At 42.2% G+C, this 24269-nt stretch overlaps 1 protein-coding gene across 1 annotated transcript in view; it reads left to right on the top strand.

The window, feature by feature from the left end:
- Window positions 1–1578: 1578 nt before the first annotated feature.
- GNAL (G protein subunit alpha L) overlaps window positions 1579–24269 on the top strand; it is a 315605-nt gene continuing 292914 nt past the window's right edge. Inside the window, exon 1 of the mRNA XM_030552731.1 lies at window positions 1579–2381. Within this exon, the coding sequence (XP_030408591.1) occupies window positions 1913–2381 (469 nt within the window). The 5' untranslated portion in view covers window positions 1579–1912. The remainder of the gene's footprint in view (window positions 2382–24269) is intronic.

Genomic DNA, 24269 nt, shown 5'->3' with positions numbered 1-24269 from the left:
ATGGCCACCGTTATCTTTCAGTATGACACAGCCTGCCTTTAAGTGCCATCCATCCCTATACAGCAATTGAAGCAGTATGAGTTGTGGTAGAGTACTACAATTAACATTTGGGTACAGAGCAAGAGAGAGAACAAACCTGAATATGTATTTTCTCCATTATTTTCTAGCAACACCAGGTCTGAAGTCCCTTTCCATAACTACTCTGTGTGAAGGGGGAAGCTGAGCATGTATATGATTGGAGGATTTGTTTTAGTGTATGGGAACTTGTGAGTGTGGAGATGGGTGGCTTGTGGCTGTATGAGAGGATTGTTTGAATGAGTGTATGTGGGTGATGATTCTATCTTTTGTTAAGGATAAAATGGTTCATGTCTCAACCAGCCTCTCTAATGACTTTACCTTATTAGGCAGCTGTTGGGGGCAGAGCTCCGTGTGTGGGATGGGAAGTCCTGTTTCTGTGCATGGTGAGGGTTTTGAGGGTATAGGAAGTTGGGAGGCATAGGCAGCTGAGGGAGGTTGTATATATGAGCGGGTGGGGGAAGAAGGGGTTGTGACAAAAGGGCAGCTGATGGCTGTGTGTTTGGATAAGTGAGGAGGTTTGAGGGGGATGTCTGGGTGTGTAAGTGATGAAGGTGGATTGGGGAGGAAGTTTATAGAGGGTGTCGGGGGTAAGAGAAGTGGTGAGGGGTGCGTGTATAAAGGAGGAAGGGGGATCAGTCTGAAGAGGAAGTTTACAGAGCATGTCTGGTGTACAGGAAGTGGTGAGGGGTGCGTGTATAAAGGAGGAAGGTGGATAAGTCTGAGGAGGAAGTTTATGGAGGGTGTCTGGGTGTACGGGAAGGGGTGAGTGCATAAAGGAGGAAGGGGAGGACATTTACAGAGTGTGTCTGGGTGTACGGGAAGGGGTGAGGGGTGCATGCATAAAGAAGGAAGGAGAGGAAGTTTATGGAGGGTGTCTGGGTGTAAGGGAAGGGGCAAGGGGCAAGTGTATAAAGGAGTAAGGGGGATAAGTCTGAGGAGGAAGTTTACAGAGAGTGTCTGGGTGTATGGGAAGAGGTGAGTGTATAAAGAAGGAAAGAGAGGAAGTTGATGGAGGGTGTCAAGTATCAGAGGGGTAGCCGTGTTAGTCTGGATCTGTAAAAGTAGCAAAGAATCCTGTGGCACCTTATAGACTAACAGACTTTGGAGCATGAGCTTTCCTGGGTGAATACCCACTTCTTCAGATGCATGTGATGGAGGGTGTTTGGGTGTAGGAGAAGGGGTGAGGGGTGCATGTATAAGGAAGGCCAGGAAGTTGATGGAGGGTTTCAGGGTGTATGGAAAGGGGTGGAAGTTGACAGAGGGTGTCTGGGTGTATGGAAATGGGTGACGGATGCGTGTATGAAGGAGGAAGGGGGCTAAGTCTGAGGAGGATGTTTACAGAGGGTGTGTCTGTCCCGGGCAAGGGAAGGGGGTGGCGGGAGTGTGGGGGGCTGTGTGTGTGAGGGCTGGCTGTGCGATAACACAGTCGGCGAGGGGGGCTGAGAGGACGGCTCTGAGCACGGAGGAGCGGGCAGTGTGTGGGTAGCCGGTGGGGGCTGTGACGTGCGAGGGGATAGCTGTCAGGCTCTGTGGGAGGGGATGGCTGTGAGCCTGTCAGTGTGGGCCGAGGGCCTCCCCTCCCCGCCGCTCTGTGCCTGCGCGGTGGGCTTGCGCTGGGGTATTTACGGTAAGGTGGACGCCGCGGCGGTGGCAGCTGCGTGTCAGGTGATCTGAGCCGAGGAGCCGGAGAGGAAAATGCAAGATGGCCCGACGGGGCCGTGAGGGGCTCCCCGCTGCCCCGTCCCCGCCCGGACCCCGGCTGCGCAGGGCCAGCGGCGAGCGCTGAGTCCAGCTCCGCCGCGCTAGAGCCCGTCCCCAGGAGGGGCTCCGAGCCATGGGGCTCTGCTACAGTCTGCGCCCGCGGCTCTTTGGGGACCCCGGCGGAGGCGGCTCCATCTCCAGCGTCGCCTCGGAGCCCGAGCAGCCCGCAGAGCACACGGCTCCCCCCCAGCAGCCGCTCGGGGCCCCGCGAGGAGGCAGCTGCTGCGGGCAGCCGGGGGTCGGGGGCTCGCTCCACCCTGCAGACAAGCCCGGGGGAGAGGCGGACGGGCCGCCGACGCTGCTGCTGCAGAACGGAGGCGGCAACGGGGCGGCCCCGGAGCGGCAGCCGCTCCCCAAGCCCGGCGGTGGCAAACAGCACCGGCAGCCGCCTCAGCCGGCCGCGCTGCAGAGACCCTGGGAGAAGCTGCGCCTGGAGGAGCGGGAGGCGGAGAAGGAGGCGAGGAAAGTCAGCAAGAGCATCGACCGGGCGCTGAAGGAGCAGAAGCGGGAGTACAAGCAAACGCACCGGCTGCTGCTGCTGGGTACGTGTGTGAGGGGGAGCCGGGCCGACCCCGCGCAGCCCCCGGCCTGCAGGTGCCCAGCCGGGCGCCCAGCCAGCCCTTCTGGCGCCCCCCGTAGTCCCTCCTTTGTCTCGTCCTTCTCCTTCCTCTCCCCCTTTCTTCTCTCCACAGCTCTGCTTCCCCCTGTCTCCCTCCCCCCGGTTGCTGGCCCTCTCTCCTCCCCACCCCCCGCCAGGTTTCCACCTTTTCTTCCCCATCCCTGTGTCCCACCGCCCAGGATCTGGAAATGGTTTTGCAATGGAGAATTTGATTTGTAACTAGCCCCATAAAAGGCGAGCTGCTCCACCCAGGCAGCAAAGCAGAAGTGATGTGGAGACTGCAACGAGCAGGCTTCATTTTCAGCTGGGAGGAGGAGGTGGTGTGGGTGGTATGCGGTGTGTGTGTGTGTCTGTCTGTGTTGTCTAGCCGAAAAGTAAACGGCGCTTGTGCTGGCATCTCAGGAATTCGAAAATCAGATGCATGGAAGATGAAAATGGCTTTGAATAAAGAGTGTGATCTGTCAAAGAGCCTTCTCTCTCCTATTTGTGTGGAACCACTGATGGCTTAATAGGAAGTGGTAGTACGGGCTTGTAGCTCGTAATGGGCTGACTGCTGAAATGCTAGGAAATATGGACTGATTATTTTAGGGAAGGACTAGAGCATATGAGGGCAAGTAATTCGGTATAGATGTGTATAGTCTCTACCATATACTTGTTCCAAGGATAGTGGTTCACTTACCTATTTTCAAGGGGAAAACAAACCCCAAAACAAAACATACAACCCTGCAAGGTGACTTGTTTTTCAGAAATACTGTGTGCTGCTTGCCATTTGTTCTTTACAGATATTAGTTAATAGTCTTCTCTAGAGGCTTAATCCCAGCTAATACCCCTGTGGTTTTTATACTGTAAGTGTATCTAATACAATCTAATGTCTTGCAGGAAATGGAATAGTCATACTGCAGGGTTGTTGTTTTTGTATTTTAATAGTCTAAGGAAAGGGGTGTGGGTGCCTCCTGAGCATGACCACTAATTTCTGTTAGTGTTGAAATACAGATTTTTTTTGGGAAGGGGATACAAATATGTGTTGTCTTGGATCTCTACATGCATGACAGAGTGCGGATAGGTATATTTATTTATACAGCTGTGCTTTAACTGATTCCTTCATTTGACTTTAGGGGGTGGGGGGAACAAAACAATGTAATATGGCAGTCTCCAAGATACTTCCTTAGGTTAGTTCATGTTTACCAGAACATTATCACTGAAATTCTAAAAATAAATTACAGACTTGGTTATTGTCTGGAAGTTTTTGTAATATATAGCAAAGCTGGTAATTATATGGGGAAATTCCTACTGTCTGGAATACAATACTCTATATAAAAATAAAAGTGGCCCCTACCCCACACTTCACCAGTCCAACTTCAATGCTTAAACTTTAAAATTTATATCCTATTAAGATACATTGATTTTCTTTTTTCCTGATCTGTAAAACAGTGTGATTGATACCAATGTGGACAGAAGAAGCAGTTGTCACTGAACAGTGGCCTGCTTCTAAAGAGCCATTGAACAAAAGATTGCTGCCAAATAAGTGAAGTGAGTGTGTGGTCTGTAATGTGGAGGCAATAAAATAGTAGACCAGAGAGACACAAAGGTCTTCAAGAAGGATACAATTGTTTTCTCTTCCCACACCCACTGAGCTGCTATGCATGCTAAAAATATTAGCTCAGCTCTTCAAAAACCTCAATAGTAATTGCAATCTAATCTGCAACTCTTCCTTTTCTCAAGTTAGGGAAGGGGGGTTGCTGTGTTGCTGTCATAGACCCCAATTCAACAAAGATTTAAGCATGTGCTTAACTTTATGCACTGTGGTGCCCCATTGTAGTCTAGGGGACTACTTGCAGCATGTAAAGTTTAGCATGTATGTAAGTCTTTTTTAAGATCTGGGCCTAAGAAAGTGGTATTGTCTCATCCCTCATTTGGGACAGGTAAAGCTGCAGGAGCCTTGTGTTACTATCACTACTGCAGCAAAGAATAAGTGAGAGCAGCTTATATGTCTAAATTGATAACGGGAAAAAAATCAGCTTTCTAAAAAGTCTCTGTATATCAGAGAAACAGTAACTGGCAAAACATTTTTTCAGATATATAAAGTAAATTGTTCAGGCTCTGTCTGATATATTGTAACTTCTTTCCTTGTATATTGTTGGGTGGATAGAAAATCCTTTTTTATAAAAGGACACTATCAACTTGAAATATGACCTACTTTAAAACAACTGTATATTTTTCCTGTCCATGATGTCCCCTCACCAAGATACTTGCTTTTACATTCACTTTTTCCTATTTAAAAAAATACTCTCTTGTGCCGTGTAAAAGATCAACATAAAAAGGAAATGGCCTATACAAGAGAAACCCTGACAGTGGCTAAATACAAAGTTCTATTGGATACACACGGGAAACAAACAAAATAGAGAAATATATTCCCCTATTCTTTCATTTATAATAATCATGTATTTGTTTTTTAAAAAGTCTGAAAATTGTTTAAGCCCCTTAGAGATAATAGGGTTTCTGTTGTTTTTTTCCTTGATAATTCTGAACAAATGCACTAGGTATCTCATTTTAACATTAATTCCTGAGTCCTTTAATGAGGTCCACACCTGTGAACCCCTTGTTCCTCCATGTAAATGCAAGGGATCATGGAGCTGGAACCAGCTGCAAGATCAGGGTTTAAATTAATGACTTTCTAAGGGGTCACTATCATTCAAAAATGAGAAGGTGTGAGATAAAAGTCACTTCTCAAACTGAACTTGAATAAAATAAATAAAAACTGTTTTATATAGCTCTTCACATATTCAAAACAATACATAGAAAAAAATGTTTATGTACATTTTGCACTAGAGGCATGCAGCCCTATTTTATGCAAAAATCATTAACATAGAAAAATTTAACTGAAAACAGTCAGACTTCTGTCATTGGATATGTAAATTATGACTACTGAAAGTCTTAAATATGTATGTTTAATTTTTTTTCTAATTGCAAATCTTGTATGTGTTTAACATTTTTATCACGTGAAAAAAATCATGGCCACTTTGAGCCTTTCTGTAGATAAACTCATCATCTTTTTTTAATAGTTGAAAGTGTAATGTATAATTCTGAAACTGTGTTTGGGATTGTGGGGTAGGATCATCTGAGCATCTCTCTCCATTGTGGAGGGCACATGCATTGGTGCACCTCAGTTCCTCTTGTTCTTTGCTTGTGGCACATAATAGCTTGTCTCCTGGGGTTATAATACTTTGATCTAATTCTAATTGCTGGGTTTACTGCAGGGATGGCTGTGCAAGGTTTAGTGGCCTGTAATGTACCTGAGGTCAGATTTGATTATCTGGTGGTCCATTCTACCCTTAAACTTTGACTCTATGAAGATGTCTTATATACAATTTCAGACACATTATGTGATGTCCATTTTATTTTAAATTAGGCATGTTATGATTGGTAACTGAATAAAGTAACTTATAAATAGAACTTTAAATTTGATTCTTTTATGTACCATTAGTCATTTGTGCATGTTTATTGAGTTATTTAGTCACAGAATCTCTCTTGCTCTCCATTTCTACTTCATTAATGGAGAATTGAAGGCTGTGAGTTCTCACCCACCTCATTGTTCTAAGGGATTATTGACACAAAGTTGCACTAAAATAATAGTTGTAATTACACTTCTTGTTTTTTTGCTAAAGTGGATTGATTTAAATCACAGATTTTTTTTTTTTTTTACTCAAGCTGGAAACATTGATTTAAATTATTGCTTTTAATCTTGTTTTGCATTTGTAGCTTCTAGCTACTAAAGTAAGTTACTTCTAAAGTAAGTTCATTCTGTTTGAGCGGCATAACGATTAATACATGCTCATTTACAACCAAATTTAGCCTTTACAATAAATATGGTGGTACTTTTTACTTTCCAGGAGAATACATTATATATTTATTAAAACAATTATATAGCTTTACATAGATTTATTCAGATGATCAGTTTTTACTTTTTAAAAAAAAGATGAATGGTGCATTGCATATTTACTAGGCAATGATTTTTATGGGTGTTTAAATTTCAATTTCCGTCCAATTAAAAATGTACAAAAGCAGCATTTTAACACGGGATTTTTTAGTTACATAAAACTACCATAAATGTGCTGGATACACAAGAAGACAAAGTTGATCAAAACGCATTTTGTGTTTTAAAACTGATTACACAATAGTATTGACATAGATATTGAATTGATGGACTGTTTCTGTCACCATGGGCCAGGTTTTCAAAGGTATTTAGGTGCCCAAAGATTCAGATAGATGCCTTGTGGGGTTTTCAGAACTGCTTAAATAGCATAGCTGTCTAACTCTCAGCAAAATCAATGAGAGTTAGCCATCCAATCTGTATCTTTTGGGCACCTAAATACCTTTATTAAAATCTCATAGACTCATAGATAGATGCAAATCTGTTGATATCTGCTCTTCATCCATGGATATCCACAGTCAGTGTTTGCAGATCAGGTGCGGATACAGTTTTTGCATCTATGCAGGGCTCTTCTCATAGACTTGAGGGCCGCAAGGGACCATCATGATCATCTAGTCTGACCTCCTGCACATTGCAAACCACAGAACCTCACCCACCCATAACCTGTGGCTAAGTTACTGAAGTCCTCAAATCTTGACTTAAAGACTTCAAGTTGCAGAGAATTCACCACTTTGGCCTAGTCTACACTATAAAATTAGGTTGGTATAACTATGGCGACACAGTTCAACCAACCTAGCCCCCAGTGTAGACAGCGCTAGGTTGACAGGAGAATTCTCTTGTTGACTTTGCTACTGTCTCAGGAAGTGGATTACTTGTGCTGATGTGGGGGGATAGGGTAGCCAGTTTTGGTTGGGCGTATTCCTGGAGGTTTCATCACATGACACAATCTTTAATTCCTGGAGACTCCAGGACAATCCTGAAGGGGTTGGCAACTGTAACCAGAGAACTCTCCCATCCACGTAGGTAGCATCTCTGTAGACAGGCCCTCATTCCAGTTCAGACCAGAAAGTGACCCAGGCCCCATGCCACAGAGAGAGGAAACCCTGAGGTCTCTGCCTATCTAGTCTGAGAGAAAATTCCTTCCCGACCCTGAATATGGCAATCAGTTAGACCCCAGCTAACTGACTAGTAACTGTCATCGTCTCTCACCCAGTTTTTAGTCATATACTGGAAGAGCAAAAACAGGGTTCCCTGGTTTTTCAACTCTGAATTCATTCCTCAGCTTTGAAGGAAACTAATCCAAATGAAGAAAATGTTCTCTTTGCACCTGTTAGCTAAACTGAAACCAAGTAATGTGCGGAAAAGCTTTTTCGCACAACAGAAACTGAAAGCACTTACATTTGGAAAAAATGTAAATACTGGTATTGACTCAGTTGTAAAGACAGAAAATAATATACATATTTATCTAATGCAGTACCTGACTTTGTGCTATCTTTATAACTCTTGAGTTAACCTCAGAAGTTAAAGATGTTTCCCCTCAATTCTGTACATAATTAAAAAAGCAGCACTCTTTAACTCATTAAAATTTGGATGGGAGTTTTAGATGCAGCATTTTTTAATTAAATGATTAAAATAAGTTTAGATCTTAATATTGTCATAATTTCAGATTTTTAAACATTTCTTTTTAAAGAGAAAACATGAAATAAAATATATATATATATATATATATATAATATATTTTTAATTAAAAAAAACTCTGTTTTTAAAATCTGTTGTTTGTCCACCGTCGTCTTCAGTGCAAATATAGGTATGGACTCTTATTGTTAAGCCAGAAGTTGGCCCCTCTAGTACATGCCTGCTTAAAAACCTCTCTGACTGTATTGTTGTGCCTGTAATAAACTTCTGTACTACTAGAAAGTGATAGCATGTGCTGTAACCAAATTAATTGAAGCATCATATCTGACATTCTGTGGAATATCAGTCACACATTCTTGTTGTCAGAGCACTGAATGTTGTGTTACTAGACCAATTATCTTATTGTTTTGCGCTGATAGATTCAGGACCTATGTATGTAGGCAGTTATAATATAGACCTGTAAGTACAAGTGTCAGGAACAGAATTTCTTAAGTCTCTGAGGGCTTGTCTACATCACAAAGTTGCAGCGCTGGTGAGGGGGTTACAGCGCTGCAACTTAGGAGGTGTACACATCTGCAGGGCATCACCAGCACTGCAACTCCCTGTTTGCAGCGCTGGCCGTACTCCCGTTTTGTCTCGGGTGTAGAGGATCCAGCGCTGGTGATCCAGCGCTGGTAATCAAGTGTAGACACTTACCAGCGCTTTTCTTGACCTCCGTGGAATAAGCAGGTATCCCAGCATACCTGAAGAAGCCTCTGGTAATCAAGCTGGTCTCCTTCCCCGGTTTGCTCTCGCGTTCCCCAAACCTCCGTGCAAGCAGGTCTCCTTCCCTGCGGTTTGCAGGGGGGTTCGGGGAACGCGAGCGCAAACCGCGGCAAAGCTGGTCTCCTTCCCCGGTTTGCTCTCGCGTTCCCCGAACCTCCGTGCAAGCAGGTCTCCTTCCCTGCAGTTTGCAGGGGGGTTCGGGGAATGCGAGAGCAAACCGCGGCGAAGCTGGTCTCCTTTCCCGGTTTGCTCTCGCGTTCCCCGAACCCCCCTTGAAGCCGCCCAACAGCGCTGCAGTATGGCCACATCTAACACCACTTGCAGCGCTGGTTGCTGTGAGTGTGGCCACTCTGCAGCGCTGGCCCTATACAGCTGTACTAATACAGCTGTAACAACCAGCGCTGCAAAATTTTAGATGTAGACATACCCTCAGTTAAAGATCTGTTTTATGTGTTTTACCATCCTATTAAAGCAAATGGCTCTTAAAACAACCAAATCTTTCATGTCATTCTGACATCTTACCAAATGCTGTGCTTTAGGACATTATGCTAAGTGTGATACAAACACAGGAGAAGAGGGGAGAAAAGCTTACAACCTACCTGGAAAAGACACATTTAAGGATTAAAAAAAAAAAAAAGCCAATAAGCAGTGTGCTCAGGACAGTGATAGGTGCACATGATTTTAGTTTCTTTGTGTAAAGCTACTGAAACTGATTCTTGATCTAACCATTGTTAGTTTCTCTTTTGCTTTTGGCCACTGATTACTTGTTGTCAACTCTTGCCTAATTATTAACCTATTTCAAACTTTTTTTTTCCTGTTTTTTCTTTTTTTTAAAATATTCTATTTTTTTAAAGTCTTCTCCACTCTTAGTGAATGTGGAAGGGAGCTGTAAGTTTTGGAGAATGTGTATCTGCTCTGAAGAGAGACCCTACAATCATCAGACTTTGCTATCAGACCTCTGCGTAGTAATTTCCTAAAAATATCAAAATAGACATTTGATAGAATTTATAAGTTAGCATGAAAATCTGATGCACTATTGTATTGCTTTTTATATAGTTTTTAGTAGCTAAGACTGTAAAGTGGGTTTAAAATATATGAGGGGGTGTTTTGGGATGTAAATTTACATCAAGCTTACAAGTTATAAAAGAATGATTTTAGGAGAAGAGTGCTGATTTTTTTTTTTAAGGTATGTTTAAAAACTTTCCACTGTCTAATACAGGCCCTCGTGATATTTCAATCATGCATGTATTTTTCCTTCTAGATGTGTCCAAATAATTGTAATGTTTATAATACTCCACAGTGCCTTTTTCATTCTAGCATCACACTTCATAAATTAAACTGCACCACATTTTTGAGGGGGTTTTACAGAAATTTTATCATACAACTTCTAGACTTAAATTGATATGAAAGATAAGTAAGGTAAGCTTTCAGGGCAATTCTCTGGTGAGAAACTCAGCATCCTGGCCAGCTTGTGGGAAAGAGGAAGTGCTGAAATTTTTATTAGAGTGCTTTCCATGGTTCCTTCTTATCAGCCTCTAGTGATTAGGTACCTGATAAACTTGAACAACTTGATGCATCACGTGGGTGGTGTAAGGAAGGAATCATTTTTCTTTTGCTCTTCCCTAAACCTCAGAACCTCCTGACTGCAATGGTACAGGATATCTTTTCTCAGTCTTTCCTCCAACCTTATTTTGGTGGTATATGTCTGTGAATATTCTATTTGTTTGCCTCTGCTGATGATCATTGCTTTCCCAAGCAGCAAAATGACATTGAAATGATTCTCTTCAGCAGCTCTGCTCAGTCCCTAGGTTTTGAGTCGCAGCAATGAGACTCGCCAGTTTTGCTAACTTCCTTCTATTGATGCTGAAGTCCTGAGCAGAAGCACTTGAGTTGTCTGTAGTCCCCTGAAGTTAGCATTGCATCATTTAATATTTAGAAAGCTTGATTTCCACCTATAAAGAAATAAGTATTCTTTAAAAAGAAACAAACAGCTGAAGAAATTGTTGCTTTACACAGGATGAATGTATTTTTCATGCTGTATACATATTGACTCCATTTTAAATATGAGTAAACTGCTACACAGAACAGATGCTTCTTAACCAAGATCACACTGGAGATGATGACAGGTCAGGACTAAAATTCTAAAATCTCAATCCCCTTCTCTAACCATATCTATATCAAGGAGAGAATGTATTTCATTAACACTTTTTTAAAATAAAGCAAACAATAATCCCTCTTTGCATTGTGTAATAGTCCTCCTTTGCAGTAAATAAAATTTTCAACTTTGAATTGTATGGGTTTTTTTTTTTAAATGTTGTAGATAGAAATGCTGAAATAATTCATTTTGATAGAACAGTAATACCAGGCAGTATATCTTTAATTCCACAGACAGAAGGTCTGTCAGTCACAAGCTTGTTCTCTATCTCATGACCTGTAATTGTTTGTTGCAGCATTATGAGATTGAACATCTTACCTTGGTGCCCAAAGGAAATTGTTGGAACAAAAATTATTTAAGACAATAAGAGGCTTAGCCTTCATCTCCCCCCCTCCAAAAAAAAAACAAAAACAAAAACACTAAAAACACCCACAGGGTGGCGAAGGGAAGTAGGAAGTTGAGGCTAAATTCAGTTCTGGTGTAAATCCACTTACTTCCATCAGTTGCTCTAGATTGGGAATGAATTTGGCCTTTGTAGAGCAATTATTTGAGACAATCTAATATTTACCATCTGCCACAGCTTATACTTCATTCTTATATTTTCTCAGTTGAAAACAAGGCAGTGGAGGGTGAAATCTGTAAGAATATCATTGCAAAGCAAGTTGATCAGCAGTGATTAATATTCTTTTAATATTGCACATGTATATGTTAAAATCCTTTTTATGCTGCTTCTGCACATAAGACTATAAAGTTACAAGGTGAGGGATTTAAGATACTTTCCTCTTTTCTTAAACTGCATTAAGCAGATTGTCGAAGCAGAGATAATTCACTGTTTGTATGAGGCTTCAAAGAGCGGCTACTGATAGGTAGTATTAAATTCTGTATTTGTGTTCTCAGAATTTTTTGTGTCTGCCTGTGTGGTGATAAGTCTTTGCATGCAAACCATCAAAAGACAATACCCTGTCTTGGAATGTAATAACATCAAGGCATGACATTAGGTAATATCTTCCAGTGTAAATGTTTGATAGTGATTTTGAGGTGAAGTTAGAGGAGACGATCAATATAAAATGGTTTTTAAATTCACCAAAAATTCCAGTTATGACCGGAACACTCTAAATAACCCATTTTGATTTTGCTTTTTATTTTTTAATTCTAAGGCTTTTTCCCTTATCATCTGGTTGATGTTTTATAATTTATACATAGGAATGGTGAAGCTGGTTTTTACATAACATTTAAATACACAAAGTAAACAAATTGGGGGGGGAAATAGGGTGTGTTTTTATAACTTTTCAATTCTAGTTATATCGGGTGTTGAAATTTTATAGCAGATGTGAAACTTTCAGGCAAAAGTTTGGGGATGGTTAAGTTGGTAGTGTCTCTCTAAGAAGGAAACATTCTTCTGAAAAACAAATTCAAGATCATTGTCCAACTGGCCTCTTAAAACTGTGAGGAAGGAAAACATTCCATTCATGGTATGGTTTAGTACACACAGTGGAGATAAGCAACAGGCTTGAGAATATACAATAAATCAGAACATGATTCTCTCTGCATAGCTTTTCCAATGTAACATTCAAAGAGAAAATCTTTGATAATATATGCGATATATTCCATATCTCACTTCTGACACATTTTGATAGGATAACAAGGTTTTTCCAGTAGGAAGAATGAAGTCTGTAGATTTCTTTAAGGAAGATCCGTGAATATCAGATGTGTGGCATTAAGATACTTGCAATGTAAAATAGATTTTTGCAACAGGAGTGCTGACTGCCTAGACTTCAAAAGTGTTCTAGAATATCACATTCCTACATGTCAGAGGCTTCAAAAATCCACTACACACAATCAGTGATGAGTGAAGTTGGCTTTTTTTTCTTTTTTTTTTTAATGTTGGACATTTGTGCTACAAAATGCAGGCATATGCTGTTGTAAGTATCTGACTGGAAACGTTGAACCTGCTATGGGCTTGCTATTTCTTGTCCCATTTGAAAAATGGGATACCCTTGGCTGTTACTATTGTTCACATCCTTGTGATATGCTTGGAATTACATAAGACAAATGGCAGGGTTTTTTTCCTTCATTATTCTCCTGCACCCTCAGGTATATAGTGTCCATTTCAGTCTTGTGCTGGTCAGTTCAAGCTTCTGAGTGTCATGTTGATGGATTTGGCTGCTTTCTCTGTTCTTCAGTGCAATGTTTCTCTAGTTTACCCTCTTTTTTTTTTTTCCTCTTTTTTTCTGATGGTGTCTATATTAACTCTTCATAGAAGTCATGTTGCATCCTTGTTGTGTTTAGATCTTTTAGTTGTGCGCTGTCGACAGTCTGTCTCTTTTTTAACCTTCTTCATTCTCTTTAACTTCATCTTCAGTTAGGGTTATGGTCACTGCCCACATCATCTGCTCCAGGAATGGGGATGGTAGACATGAAGGTGGCGTAGCAATCCTGATGTCAGATGAAGCAGAGCAAGCATACTGATTGAGTGGGAATCAGTCAAAGAAAGAATGATTAGAGCTTGTTTTCAGACTAGATTGATTATTTTTCCAGACTCTGTCATACAGTGTTATACGCCAAGAAAAAAGCCAGATGAGGAAAAAGATGTGTTTTATGATTTGTTACAGTATATGTCAGCCAAGATCCCAAAATATATCAGAGACTGCGTGATTATTTTTTAACTCAAAGGTTGGAAGTAACAATGATGGGTTGGTGAAGCAGAGGCTTGGACATGAACCAAAACTGGTCGCATACTATATTATGGGCTTTTTTTGTTCAATAAAAATAATTTTGTATGCTGTTTCATGTGTTTAATTAAATTCTGTTACCATTTTAATGCAGCTTGACAAGTCATGAGCAAATAGTTAATCTTCTAGGGAATAAGCAATATATTATTCACCATTTTCTAACATACTAAAAATGTATGATTAGAGAGTCTGAAAATATTCAATGATAATATTGTTTAAATAAATGTATATAGTTATAGAGTATCCTGCTAGATAGCAGGAAGATGCATGAAATTTAGTGTAAAGACCATTTATTTGTAAATCAACATGTTTTAATGATTATATCAGCTACTGAGAATGCACTTTTCTTTAGAAAGTAACTGAAGTAAATGGAAAAGTTGATTAAAATTTATGATTTAGATCAAGGCTTTTCACTTGGTGATCTACCCTGCCTACCTAACCAGCTGGGACTCCTTCCTCTGTTCTTAATTGCGTGGGAGATAAGCTTGTTAATTTTGCTTTACAGTTTCAGAAAGCCTCTGCTGAAGCTCAGATTTATGTGCTCCTTCGAGAAGAACAGCACAGAGCAGTTTTGTGGAGTTTTTCCCTTATGTCTTCATATTTGGAAGCTTTTCTTTGCAACAATAGAACTAGAAATATAATCCTTTTGGAAAAAAGATCTTACTGTGCAGAAATTAAAAGTGATGGTTCCCTCACTTACTATGACTGTCTTCAGTCAAGAGTGTCATAGAATCATAGAAGATTAGGGTTGGAAGAGACCTCAGGAGGTCATCTAGTCCAACCCCCTGCTCAAAGGGTTTTCAAGCTTGACTAGTACTATCCTACAGCCATGCACCAACATGTACAATACCTCTTTTTTTGCTTTAGAATCATAATGTGCCTAGATATTTCTCCCTTAAAGTTCAGAGATCTCTCATCACAGGATCAATTGGTTACTTGGTGAGACCCTGTTATTGCTTCCAACCAAGGAATTTCAAATCTTATCAGTGCTGTATAACAACATCATTATAGCTTTCTAAAATCTGTGGTAACTGAAATGTAACAAATATTATACAGGAAAATGGTTGTCTAATAAAGGGATGTCCAAAATACAGCTTGTGGGCCATTATCAATTTCATCTTTAATTTGAAGGTGTGGGCTGTAGGCACTCGAGGCCCAGCTTATTACACTCCATGTTGATTTAAATGAAGTAGTGTATTTGAGACTCTGAGGTTGCAAAGAGGCACATTACAAATGTAAACGTAAGAGTTTCTACAATTTTCTGCCCTATGTAAACAGAGTGTGCCCTCATGTAAAGTTCCACTTACTCCCCTTCCATTAGAGAGATTTGAAATAAATATAGATGCTGGGCAGAGATGGGGATTATAATCTTTTCAGCCCTCTGTATCAGATAATCAATTTAAATATATAATATACTTTATTACTTTAAGTATAAGGACTGCTATTAACTTGCCTACTTTCTTCTGGGACTATTTCCCTTTCCTCTATTATCAGTTTTTTGGTTTGGTTTTTTTAATCTATAAAAAGCTCGCCAAGGCATGTTGCTTGCTAAAGTTGAGTGCTCACTTTGTATCCCATCTGAACACGTTTGTGGGCAATCGCTTTATGACCTTCTGAACTTGGCTATCCCTGGATGAATTTACTTCCCCTAGTTTCTCCTGTCCCTTCCCCCCTCAGTGTTCCTCCATGGCTAGAGAACTATTGAATGCTTTTTTTGTTCAGTGAGAATCTACCACAAAGCAATGATTGGATCCAAAGCATGATAGCTCTAAAATAAAATTTTGTTATCCTAAGAAGGAAAGGAAAGAAAAGCATTGAAAGGTAGCACTCTATTAGAAGTTATGGAAAGCTGTATTAGTAATGGGTAGGGCGACAACACGTCACTAATTGGGCAGGACAGTCCTGAAATGTACCTTTCAAGCCGTGGTCCCAGGCTGAATGATTCCAGGATAGCATTTGTCCCAGTTTCCCTGTGGCGTCGCTTCACACCTGCCCTAGGCTTGGGGTGGCACCAGCCTCTTCCCAGTGTGGGGGTCTGAGGTGGGTCTTAGCCCCTCTTGCCGTGAGGCCCTGCCCATGGCCAGGCCAGAAGCTAGAGCCGGGCAGCAGTAAGAGCTGCTCAGGGAGTCCAGGTGGTGAGCACCAGTGGGACAGGGACATGGGCCGGGGACTGCACTTGGGCACTGTGGCCCCCTGCCGATGGCAGGAGGAGAGTCTGGGGCTCCACAGCAGCCCCTGCATGTGTCCCATTTTTAAAATTTTAAGTAGGGGTCATGAGACTTTATTTACAGAGGTTAAAGTGTGATGGCTATAGATGTTGCCTGTGGGATGCAGGCTTTTGTTCCTGCTTTATGAAACTCTGAAAATCCACCCATTGTCTTCATTAGAATTAGCAGTCTCTCCATTCCCTTAGCTCAAGCCAGGGTGTGAGGGAGGTTCTTTCTTAAGTGAGTCTCTTCCTTTTTAATAATTCTTTGGGTGACTTTGTGTTAAATCCTTGTTAGCATGCTGGGATATTCTCATTCTTCAGTTAGTACGGAATACACAATTATTTTCCAATTCACCAAATATTTTAGACCATTGTCCTTTAATTAACAGTCTTTTTCTGTTCTTATTTTAGAGCATATTACTGGACTGTTTGAAAAATCTCTCTTGACCCTGTGTGTGGCTGGCAACTTATTTACTACTTCAAAAGGAAGTCCCTCCCTTCATGGGTATCTAAATACTTTTGCAAGAGCTAGGTTTTCTAGCATTCTAATTAATTCTCCACCCCAGGAGTCTTCCTCTACAGGAAACCTGCAATTTCTTTACAAAGAGATATTAAAACAGATCCCATGAATTAAAATATACAGGAAACTTTAACTTAAAAAATAGGTTATTTGTCACTGTTTTTAATTGACTATTGAATTACACAGATGTGTGAAGCCCTCGATATTTGTTTCTTTAGGTTGCAAATCAATAAATTGTGCATGTGTGCACAAAATACACAGAAGTACAAAACTTCCTAGTTAAACAACCTACACTAAATGTTAAAATTGCAAAGTATGCAACATTTTAAAAATTTCAGAATTAAGGTTGTCAGTCTAGCAGAATTCTTGTTCTAACAGATGCAAAGACTCAGAGAGAATGAGGTAAACGTTTTGAGAAATGTCCACTAATTTTTGGATGCCCCACTTCTTGTTGCTCAACTTGAAATGCCTATGGTCAACTCTTTGAGGTTTTCAGCAACTCTGAAATCTCCATTGGTTTCATTTTGGAGTTTAATGCTTAGCACTTTGGAAAGTAGGGCCATAGGTATCTGAATAAAACACAATTAATGGTTACCTCTGAAAACTTTTTGGTTTTAAATGATTTCCTCAACATTACACAATCTATGGGAGAGACCTTTCCCTGGCATCCCAGGTCAGAGCTTTAACTACAAAACTATCCTTTTTCTTCCTGCATCCCAGCTGTATTACAGTGAATGGTTCTGGGCAGCTTCTGATCTGGTGTACCCGTTTAAACTTATGCCATTCATTTCTCACTTGTCTTTGCACCTGTTTCTCCAAAGGTGCTCTGGCCACTTTAAGTAGGTATCCAGCTACCTGTCAATGAACCTAGTCAGCAGGCATTCAGCAGTGGCCTAGAAGAACTGCATCATGCCACTGAAGATCCCATCGCTTGGCTAGACGACTGTGCAGATGCTAAATAAATAAACTCCATTGTTTTCATGTACTCCTTGTCAGTCTGTATCTCTCCGTTATGTCTTGTCTTATACTCAGATTGTAAGCTCTTTGGGCCAAGGACTCCCTTTTCATTCTGTTTATACAGTGCCTAGCACAATGGAGTCCCGTTCCATCACTGGGGCTTCTAGGTGCTATGATAATATTGATATAAATAATGCCAAAATTGTCAAGTTTCTGCTATGTTTGAATGCCCAACTCGAGATGCCTACAGCTTTTTTTTTTCTTTAGTACTGATCATTCCTATAGCACTTCATATGTTCAAAGAATAGCTTGCATTGACTTCATTTGCAGTTGTGAGTGCCCAGCACTTCTACAGGTGTCTCAGGTTGGGCAGAGAGTAGCCACAGTGCAGAGCCATACTTGCATCCACACTGGTTCTGTTGTCATTGTGTAGAGCTCTAGACCTTATGGGACCATATCCTGTGGTTTTTAGCTCAGAACTCATGTGAGAAGTCTGTAAATTCTTTCAGTGTATGGTGGGAGACTTGGCTGGCCACTTGTGCAGAAGCGGTCCTGAGTCCACTGACTCATTAAAGTATATGCCACTTTTGGCTTTCGTTCTGATGGCAAAACACAGATACAACTAGGAGCAGTGACTTATATTGGCTGTTGGCATTAATTCAACCTTCATTTTGGGAAGAGTAAGAAGATGGTAGGAGACGAGATTGAGGGCTTTTTGGCACTGATCTGTCCCCCTGAGAAAATGGTGACCTGCTTTGCTAATGAGATCACACAAGGTGTATGCACACATGGAGGAGTGCATACTGTTGATGCAGGTTTTAATAGCTGTGGATTCATTCCCACTATACTGAACAGTGGTTCGGGGCAAGGACAGCAAGCATAGAGTGGTGGGACAACATCATACAGACCTAGGATGACCAGAACTTCCGCAAAAGGAAGGCTGTATTTGTAGAGCTGTGTGAGGAACTTGTCCCAGGCCTTCAGTGCCAGCAGACACAGATGAGTGAGTATACGTGTGCCCAGAAGTGGGCTGCTACTACAGTCAGGAATCTGGCTACCCCAGATTGCAGTAGGTTGATGGCTAATCAGTTTGGTGTGGACAACTACACTGTTGGTTTTCATTTTGGCATAGGCTTGCCATGCAGTTGTTAATGTGGTTTACAGTGGTTGTGAAGGTTGTTAATGTCCTCAAAATAATAGTGAACTTTGAGTGAATGGGTTATGCTCAGGCCATGCATACACAGCACACTCCCCCAGGACACAAGCGTCCTTTTAACTGCTGTCCTCCAAGGTGCACATGTTTATGTAAACTGGAAAGGATACTACTCCCTCATTATGCAGGCCTTGATGGACCAGAGAAGGAGGTTAATGGACAGCTGCTTGGGATTCACAGGCAGAGTACTGATTCTTGAATTTGGACAGTTTTGAACTTTGTTCCTACCTATTAGTATGGATGTTAATGGGGTGTCTATGCCCACTGTTAGATTGAGTCTCCCAAAACATCATTTTCTGCTCTGGCTCAGGAAGCCCTACCCAGATATGAAAGCACCTGACTGAAGGTTTAATTACATGCTGAGCAGGTGTAAGATGGTGATGGAATGCACCTTTGAGTGACTGAAGGTAAGATGACACAGCCTACAAAACTGTTTGGACTGCTGTGCATATAGTACGATTTATATTGTTCAGGTATGCAGTGCACAGTACAATGTGTGCTAGAGTAAAGAGAAATACTTTGGCCAGGAATGAATCCATGATTATGCTGCTTTACAGATTCTGTGCAAGCAGCCAGAAAGTGCTCCTCTGATAACTGGGGTTGGGTCTGTGTAAGCAAGGGAAATCAGAGGGATCCCTTTTGTTTTCACATCCTTGCTTTGGAGGGGGAAATAGAACGAGATAATGTGAGTACAACTTTACTACATGGTATCCATTTATTGTGGTATAATCAACTGCATGTATTGTTAGCATTAATGCACTATATCTGTTTGCCATATCTGCTTTATTGAAATACTTGCTTTGAAGTTCTCTTTTTTCCCAAGTACTCACCACAAAGGATTGAACAACAAAATTTAACACAGTCAGCTGTTCCAAACTAGAATGCAAAGAGAATTCAAGTGAAACAATGAAGTACAATGTCGCATGTATAGAAATGCACATTATCAGTGTGTGTATTGTTCCCACAATATATGCAGTGAGACAGTAATAAGCACTTTATATTTATTAAAAGGAAAAAAATGGCTTTTGTGGGACAGGAACATTACTATGAATGGTCTTAACATTATTTCAGGCTGTGGTGGCATTGGAAGATGTGAACTTGCTGGAGATTCCTGAGTGGAAAACAGAAGTTATTTCAAGCCTCTGATAGAAATCTCGGTGTCATGGAGCTCTTTCATCTCTTGGTACATGATGGGCAAATTAATGAGGTGCAAGGAGGTCCTGCCCAGCTACCTCATTGAATGTTTGGAGTTCCTGCTGACTTATGCAACACTACCAGGAGTGGACCGAAATTCAAGGTGCTAAACTAGGATGCACCAGCATAGAACCACTACAAATGTGCCACTGCAGTCCTCTCCCTTTCCCCTTGTGGTAGCCAGATGCTGGACTGGTAGTACTAAGGGACTCTGCAAATGTTCTGGACTTAATACCACCAGAGTTCATGTAGTGAACTTAATATCTAGGCTGCCTCTGAAAACACTGTAATGCTAGAACCAGTGTGAGGAAAAAGCACTGCTATATATTTATACAAGTATGTTTGTCCCTGAGTTTGCAGTCGTTGCATGGCTTGTATTAATAATCACTGGCTGCTCTGTATGCAGCAATATGTGCCACAATAAATCACATTTAACCTTTTTTCTTCCTGCTTGGAATCCATCTTGAATTCCATGTGGTTGGGCTGGAAGGTGGAATAGGGAAAATGGAGGTATATTTGCTCTCAATTGAAGTTAAAATCATTCACTGTATAAAAAGCCCACCCCCTAGCATGCAATATCCTTCGTTACAGTAATAAGATTGTCATAAGTAGGTAAAGGTTGCCCTTATGTTGTAATATTCCCCAGTAACAAAAATGGCAGTTTGCATCTTAACCAGCTGAGGTGCTGATATCTCCACTGCTTCCTCCCTGGTCTTGTTCTCAGTCCCTTTCCCAGAGAGATCTGAGATTCTGGCCTAAGGTCAGACTGGCAGTGCCTAGAAGTGGCCGGTGTCTGCTCCATCTCCTCTGGGTTGGGTATCTAATCCAACTGGTCTAGGTCTTTTGCCCCTGACAAACTACAAACCCTGCCTGAAGAGTCATAGAATCATAGAATATCAGTGTTGGAAGGAACCTCAAGAGGTCATCTAGTCCAGTCCCCTGGTCAAAGCAGGACCAGTCCCTGACTAAATTGTCCTCAACCCATCCAGTGTCTACACAAGTTCCATGTTTGGAGTGCTGCTGGATACCTGGTACAGCTCTTCATAGAATGCGCATGTTCTCGAGCAGTGAGTCATCACACTAGGCATTGTGGTTCTCTGTGTGCCAGTTCAGATTCTTCAGGGACTTAATTTTCTCCCTGCATTGAGATCCTATGTGGTGGATTCCTCCTTCTGCCAACTTCTTGGAGATGGTATTGATATGTGGTGTAAATTTCAGGTTCTGCTCCCAAAATCTTACATCCTACTGGCCTGATGCCAGAGGTCCAACAGAAGTCTGATATCAGCCTCTGGCCAACTGGCAGTATGCTGAGAGGACGATCTCCTGGACTCCATCTGTTGTCAACATGTGCTGTTGTCCAAGCACCAGTAATGTTGCAAGTACAGCAAGCCATATGTGATTATGGGTTTCAGATGCCAAAGTGGGCTATATTAAATGCAAAAAATTTCATTAACATAGAGTTAGGGTTGCAAAGTGGTACCTAATGGCCTTCCAAAATGTGAAGTGAGGCTAAACTTAAACCTCTGCAAAACAGGAAATACAAAATTTAGATGCACGCCAACCCTGCATCACAACCGTAACTCTACCCTCTGAAGCTGGCAATAGCCACTGGGAGTGGTTCAATAAGGAAGGTGCCACTGTAGTCAGTAGCTATGAGGAGGTTCTTAGCGAATCTGCCATTATCTGTATTGTACTTTGAATTGCAGCATTGATCTGCGGGCATACTAACTGCCTTCGCTATGTTTAGGTGTAGCTGTATTAGTGGGTGCAACTTAGCAGGTCTGTTACTGTGATATGACAGGAGGTGCATGTGTACTTCAAAGGATCAACTATGCCTCATATCAGCGCTGAGTTTTGTAGGTTGTATCCTCAAAGGTACGTAAGGGTATCTTGCAATGAGGTGTGTCAGCAGTTTGGCGGTATAAATGACTGATCTTAGCGCTTACTGATGGGTAAGTGAAGGCAATGTTTCAGAAGGAATTCTGAGGGCAAAGGTGACGATATAACATTTAGCGAAGCTAGGGTGGTTTGTGTGCAGCAGCCTCAGTGTTTGAGTGTAGGCCACACGTAGGTAGTTTTTGTTTTATATCAGACCTAAACCCCAAGTTTTGCTGTAGCAGAGAGGCGGTGCTAGACTTTGTCCTACAGTGCTCATCAGGGCCGGCTCCAGGCACCAGTGAAGGAAGTAGGTGCTTGGGGCAATCAATGGAAAGGGGTGGCACTTCGGCGGCAAGTCCCTCGGTCCCTCTCTTCCTCTTGAAGCTGCCGCCAAAGAGGAAGAGAGGGAGCAAGGGATCCACCGCCGAATTGCCACCCAAGAAAATGAAGTGGCGCAATTGAGTTGCCACCCATCGGCTTTATTTATTTTTATTATTTTGTTTCGCCACTTGAGGCGGCAAAAAGGCTGGAGCCGGCCCTGGTGCTCATGTGCTATATCTCAAGATGTTCTGTACCATGGGAGGTAGAATGCTAGCGTGTGGGGTATTGCTTAGATGGCAGAATTACAGTTGCATTCCAGGGGTGGAATGTACCTTAACTTCATATTTTCTGGGTTTCAGAGGCTTAAGTTTAGCTGCCCTCCACATTTTGGAAGGCTGCTAGGCACCACTGGGCAACTTTAATTTGTGTTAAAGCTTTGGGGCATTTAATTTTTTTTTTATATCAGTGTGATGGGTTCCCCCTGGGCTCCCACCTGGAACTGGGATACCACTGAGATCCCTGACCCACCAGCCTGGTGTCTTCTTACACTATACTGCTGTGACAAGCTGCAAAGCCCTCTAGCCTGCACTTTCATCAACATTCACACAGGTAGGGGGACACAGCTGCAGTTACATGCAGGCTGTCTAACCATCACTTCCCAGCCTGGGACTCCGGAGCAGTACCGTCCTGTCCTGGTCAAATCTGGACAGTATATGGGTTTAATACAGGGGTGGGCAAACTTTTGGGTCTGAGGGCCACATCTCTACCTACGCTACATTGATGACATCTTCATCATCTGGACCCATGGGAAGGAGACTCTCTGGAAAAATTCCACCACGATTTCAACAGCTTCCACCCCACCATCAACCTCAGCCAGGACCAATCTACACGGGAGGTCCACTTCCTAGACACCACGGTGCAAATAAGTGATGATCACATTAACACCACCCTATACCGAAAACCTACCGACTGCTATGCCAACTTCATGCCTCCAGTTTCCATCCTGGGCACACCACACGATCCATTGTCTACAGTCAAGCTCTGAGGTACAACCGCATCTGCTCTAACCCCTCAGACAGAGACCAACACCTACAAAATCTCTGCCAAGCATTCTCAAAACTACAATACCTGCACGAGGAAACAAGGAAACAGATCAACAGAGCCAGACGTGTACCCAGAAGCCTCCTACTGCAAGACAAACCCAAGAAAGAAACCAACAGGACTCCATTGGCCATCACATACAGTCCTCAGCTAAAACCCCTCCAACGCATCATCAGGGATCTACAACCCATCCTGGACAATGATCCCACACTTTCACAGGCCTTGGGTGGCAGGCCAGTCCTCGCCCACAGACAACCTGCCAACCTGAAGCATATTCTTACCAGTAACTGCACACCACACCATAGTAACTCTAGCTCAGGAACCAATCCCTGCAACAAACCTCGATGCCAACTCTGCCCACATATTTACACCAGCGACACCATCACAGGACCTAACTAGATCAGTCATACCATCACCGGTTCATTCACCTCCACGTCCACCAATGTAATATACGCCATCATGTGCCAGCAATGCCCCTCTGCTATGTACATTGGCCAAACTGGACAGTCTCTACGGAAAAGGATAAACGGACACAAATCAGATATTAGGAATGGCAATATACAAAAACCTGTAGGAGAACACTTCAACCTCCCTGGCCACACTATAGCAGATCTTAAGGTGGCCATCCTGCAGCAAAATAACTTTAGGACCAGACTTCAACGAAAACAGCTGAGCTTCAGTTCATCTGCAAATTTGACACCATCACCTCAGGATTAAACAAAGACTGTGAATGGCTTGCCAACTACAAAACCAGTTTCTCCTCCCTTGGCTTTCACACCTCAACTGCTAGAACAGGGCCTTATCCTCCATGATTGAACTAACCTCGTTATCTCTAGCTTGCTTCTTGCTTGCATATATATTCGTGCCCCTGGAAATTTCCACTACATGCATCCAATGAAGTGGGTATTCACCCACGAAAGCTCATGCTCCAAAACATCTGTTAGTCTATAAGGTGCTACAGGAGTCTTTGCTGCTTTTACAGATCCAGACTAACACGGCTACCCCTCTGATATCTGGGAGTAGAAATTGTATGGTGGGCCATGAATGTTCACAAAATTGGGGTTGGGGTGTAGGAGGGGGTAAAGGCTCTGGTTGGGGGTGTAGGTTCTGGGATGGGGCCAGAAATGAGTTCAGGGTGTGAGAGGGGGCTCTGGGCTGGGGCAGGAGGGATGAGGTGCTGGGGGGCTGGGCCTGGGGAGT

This window comes from Gopherus evgoodei, chromosome 2, assembly GCF_007399415.2.
Source record: "Gopherus evgoodei ecotype Sinaloan lineage chromosome 2, rGopEvg1_v1.p, whole genome shotgun sequence".
NCBI classification, from domain to species: domain Eukaryota; kingdom Metazoa; phylum Chordata; order Testudines; family Testudinidae; genus Gopherus; species Gopherus evgoodei.
Note: the sequence above shows the minus strand (reverse complement) of the source record. Positions and strands in the feature narration are given on the sequence as shown.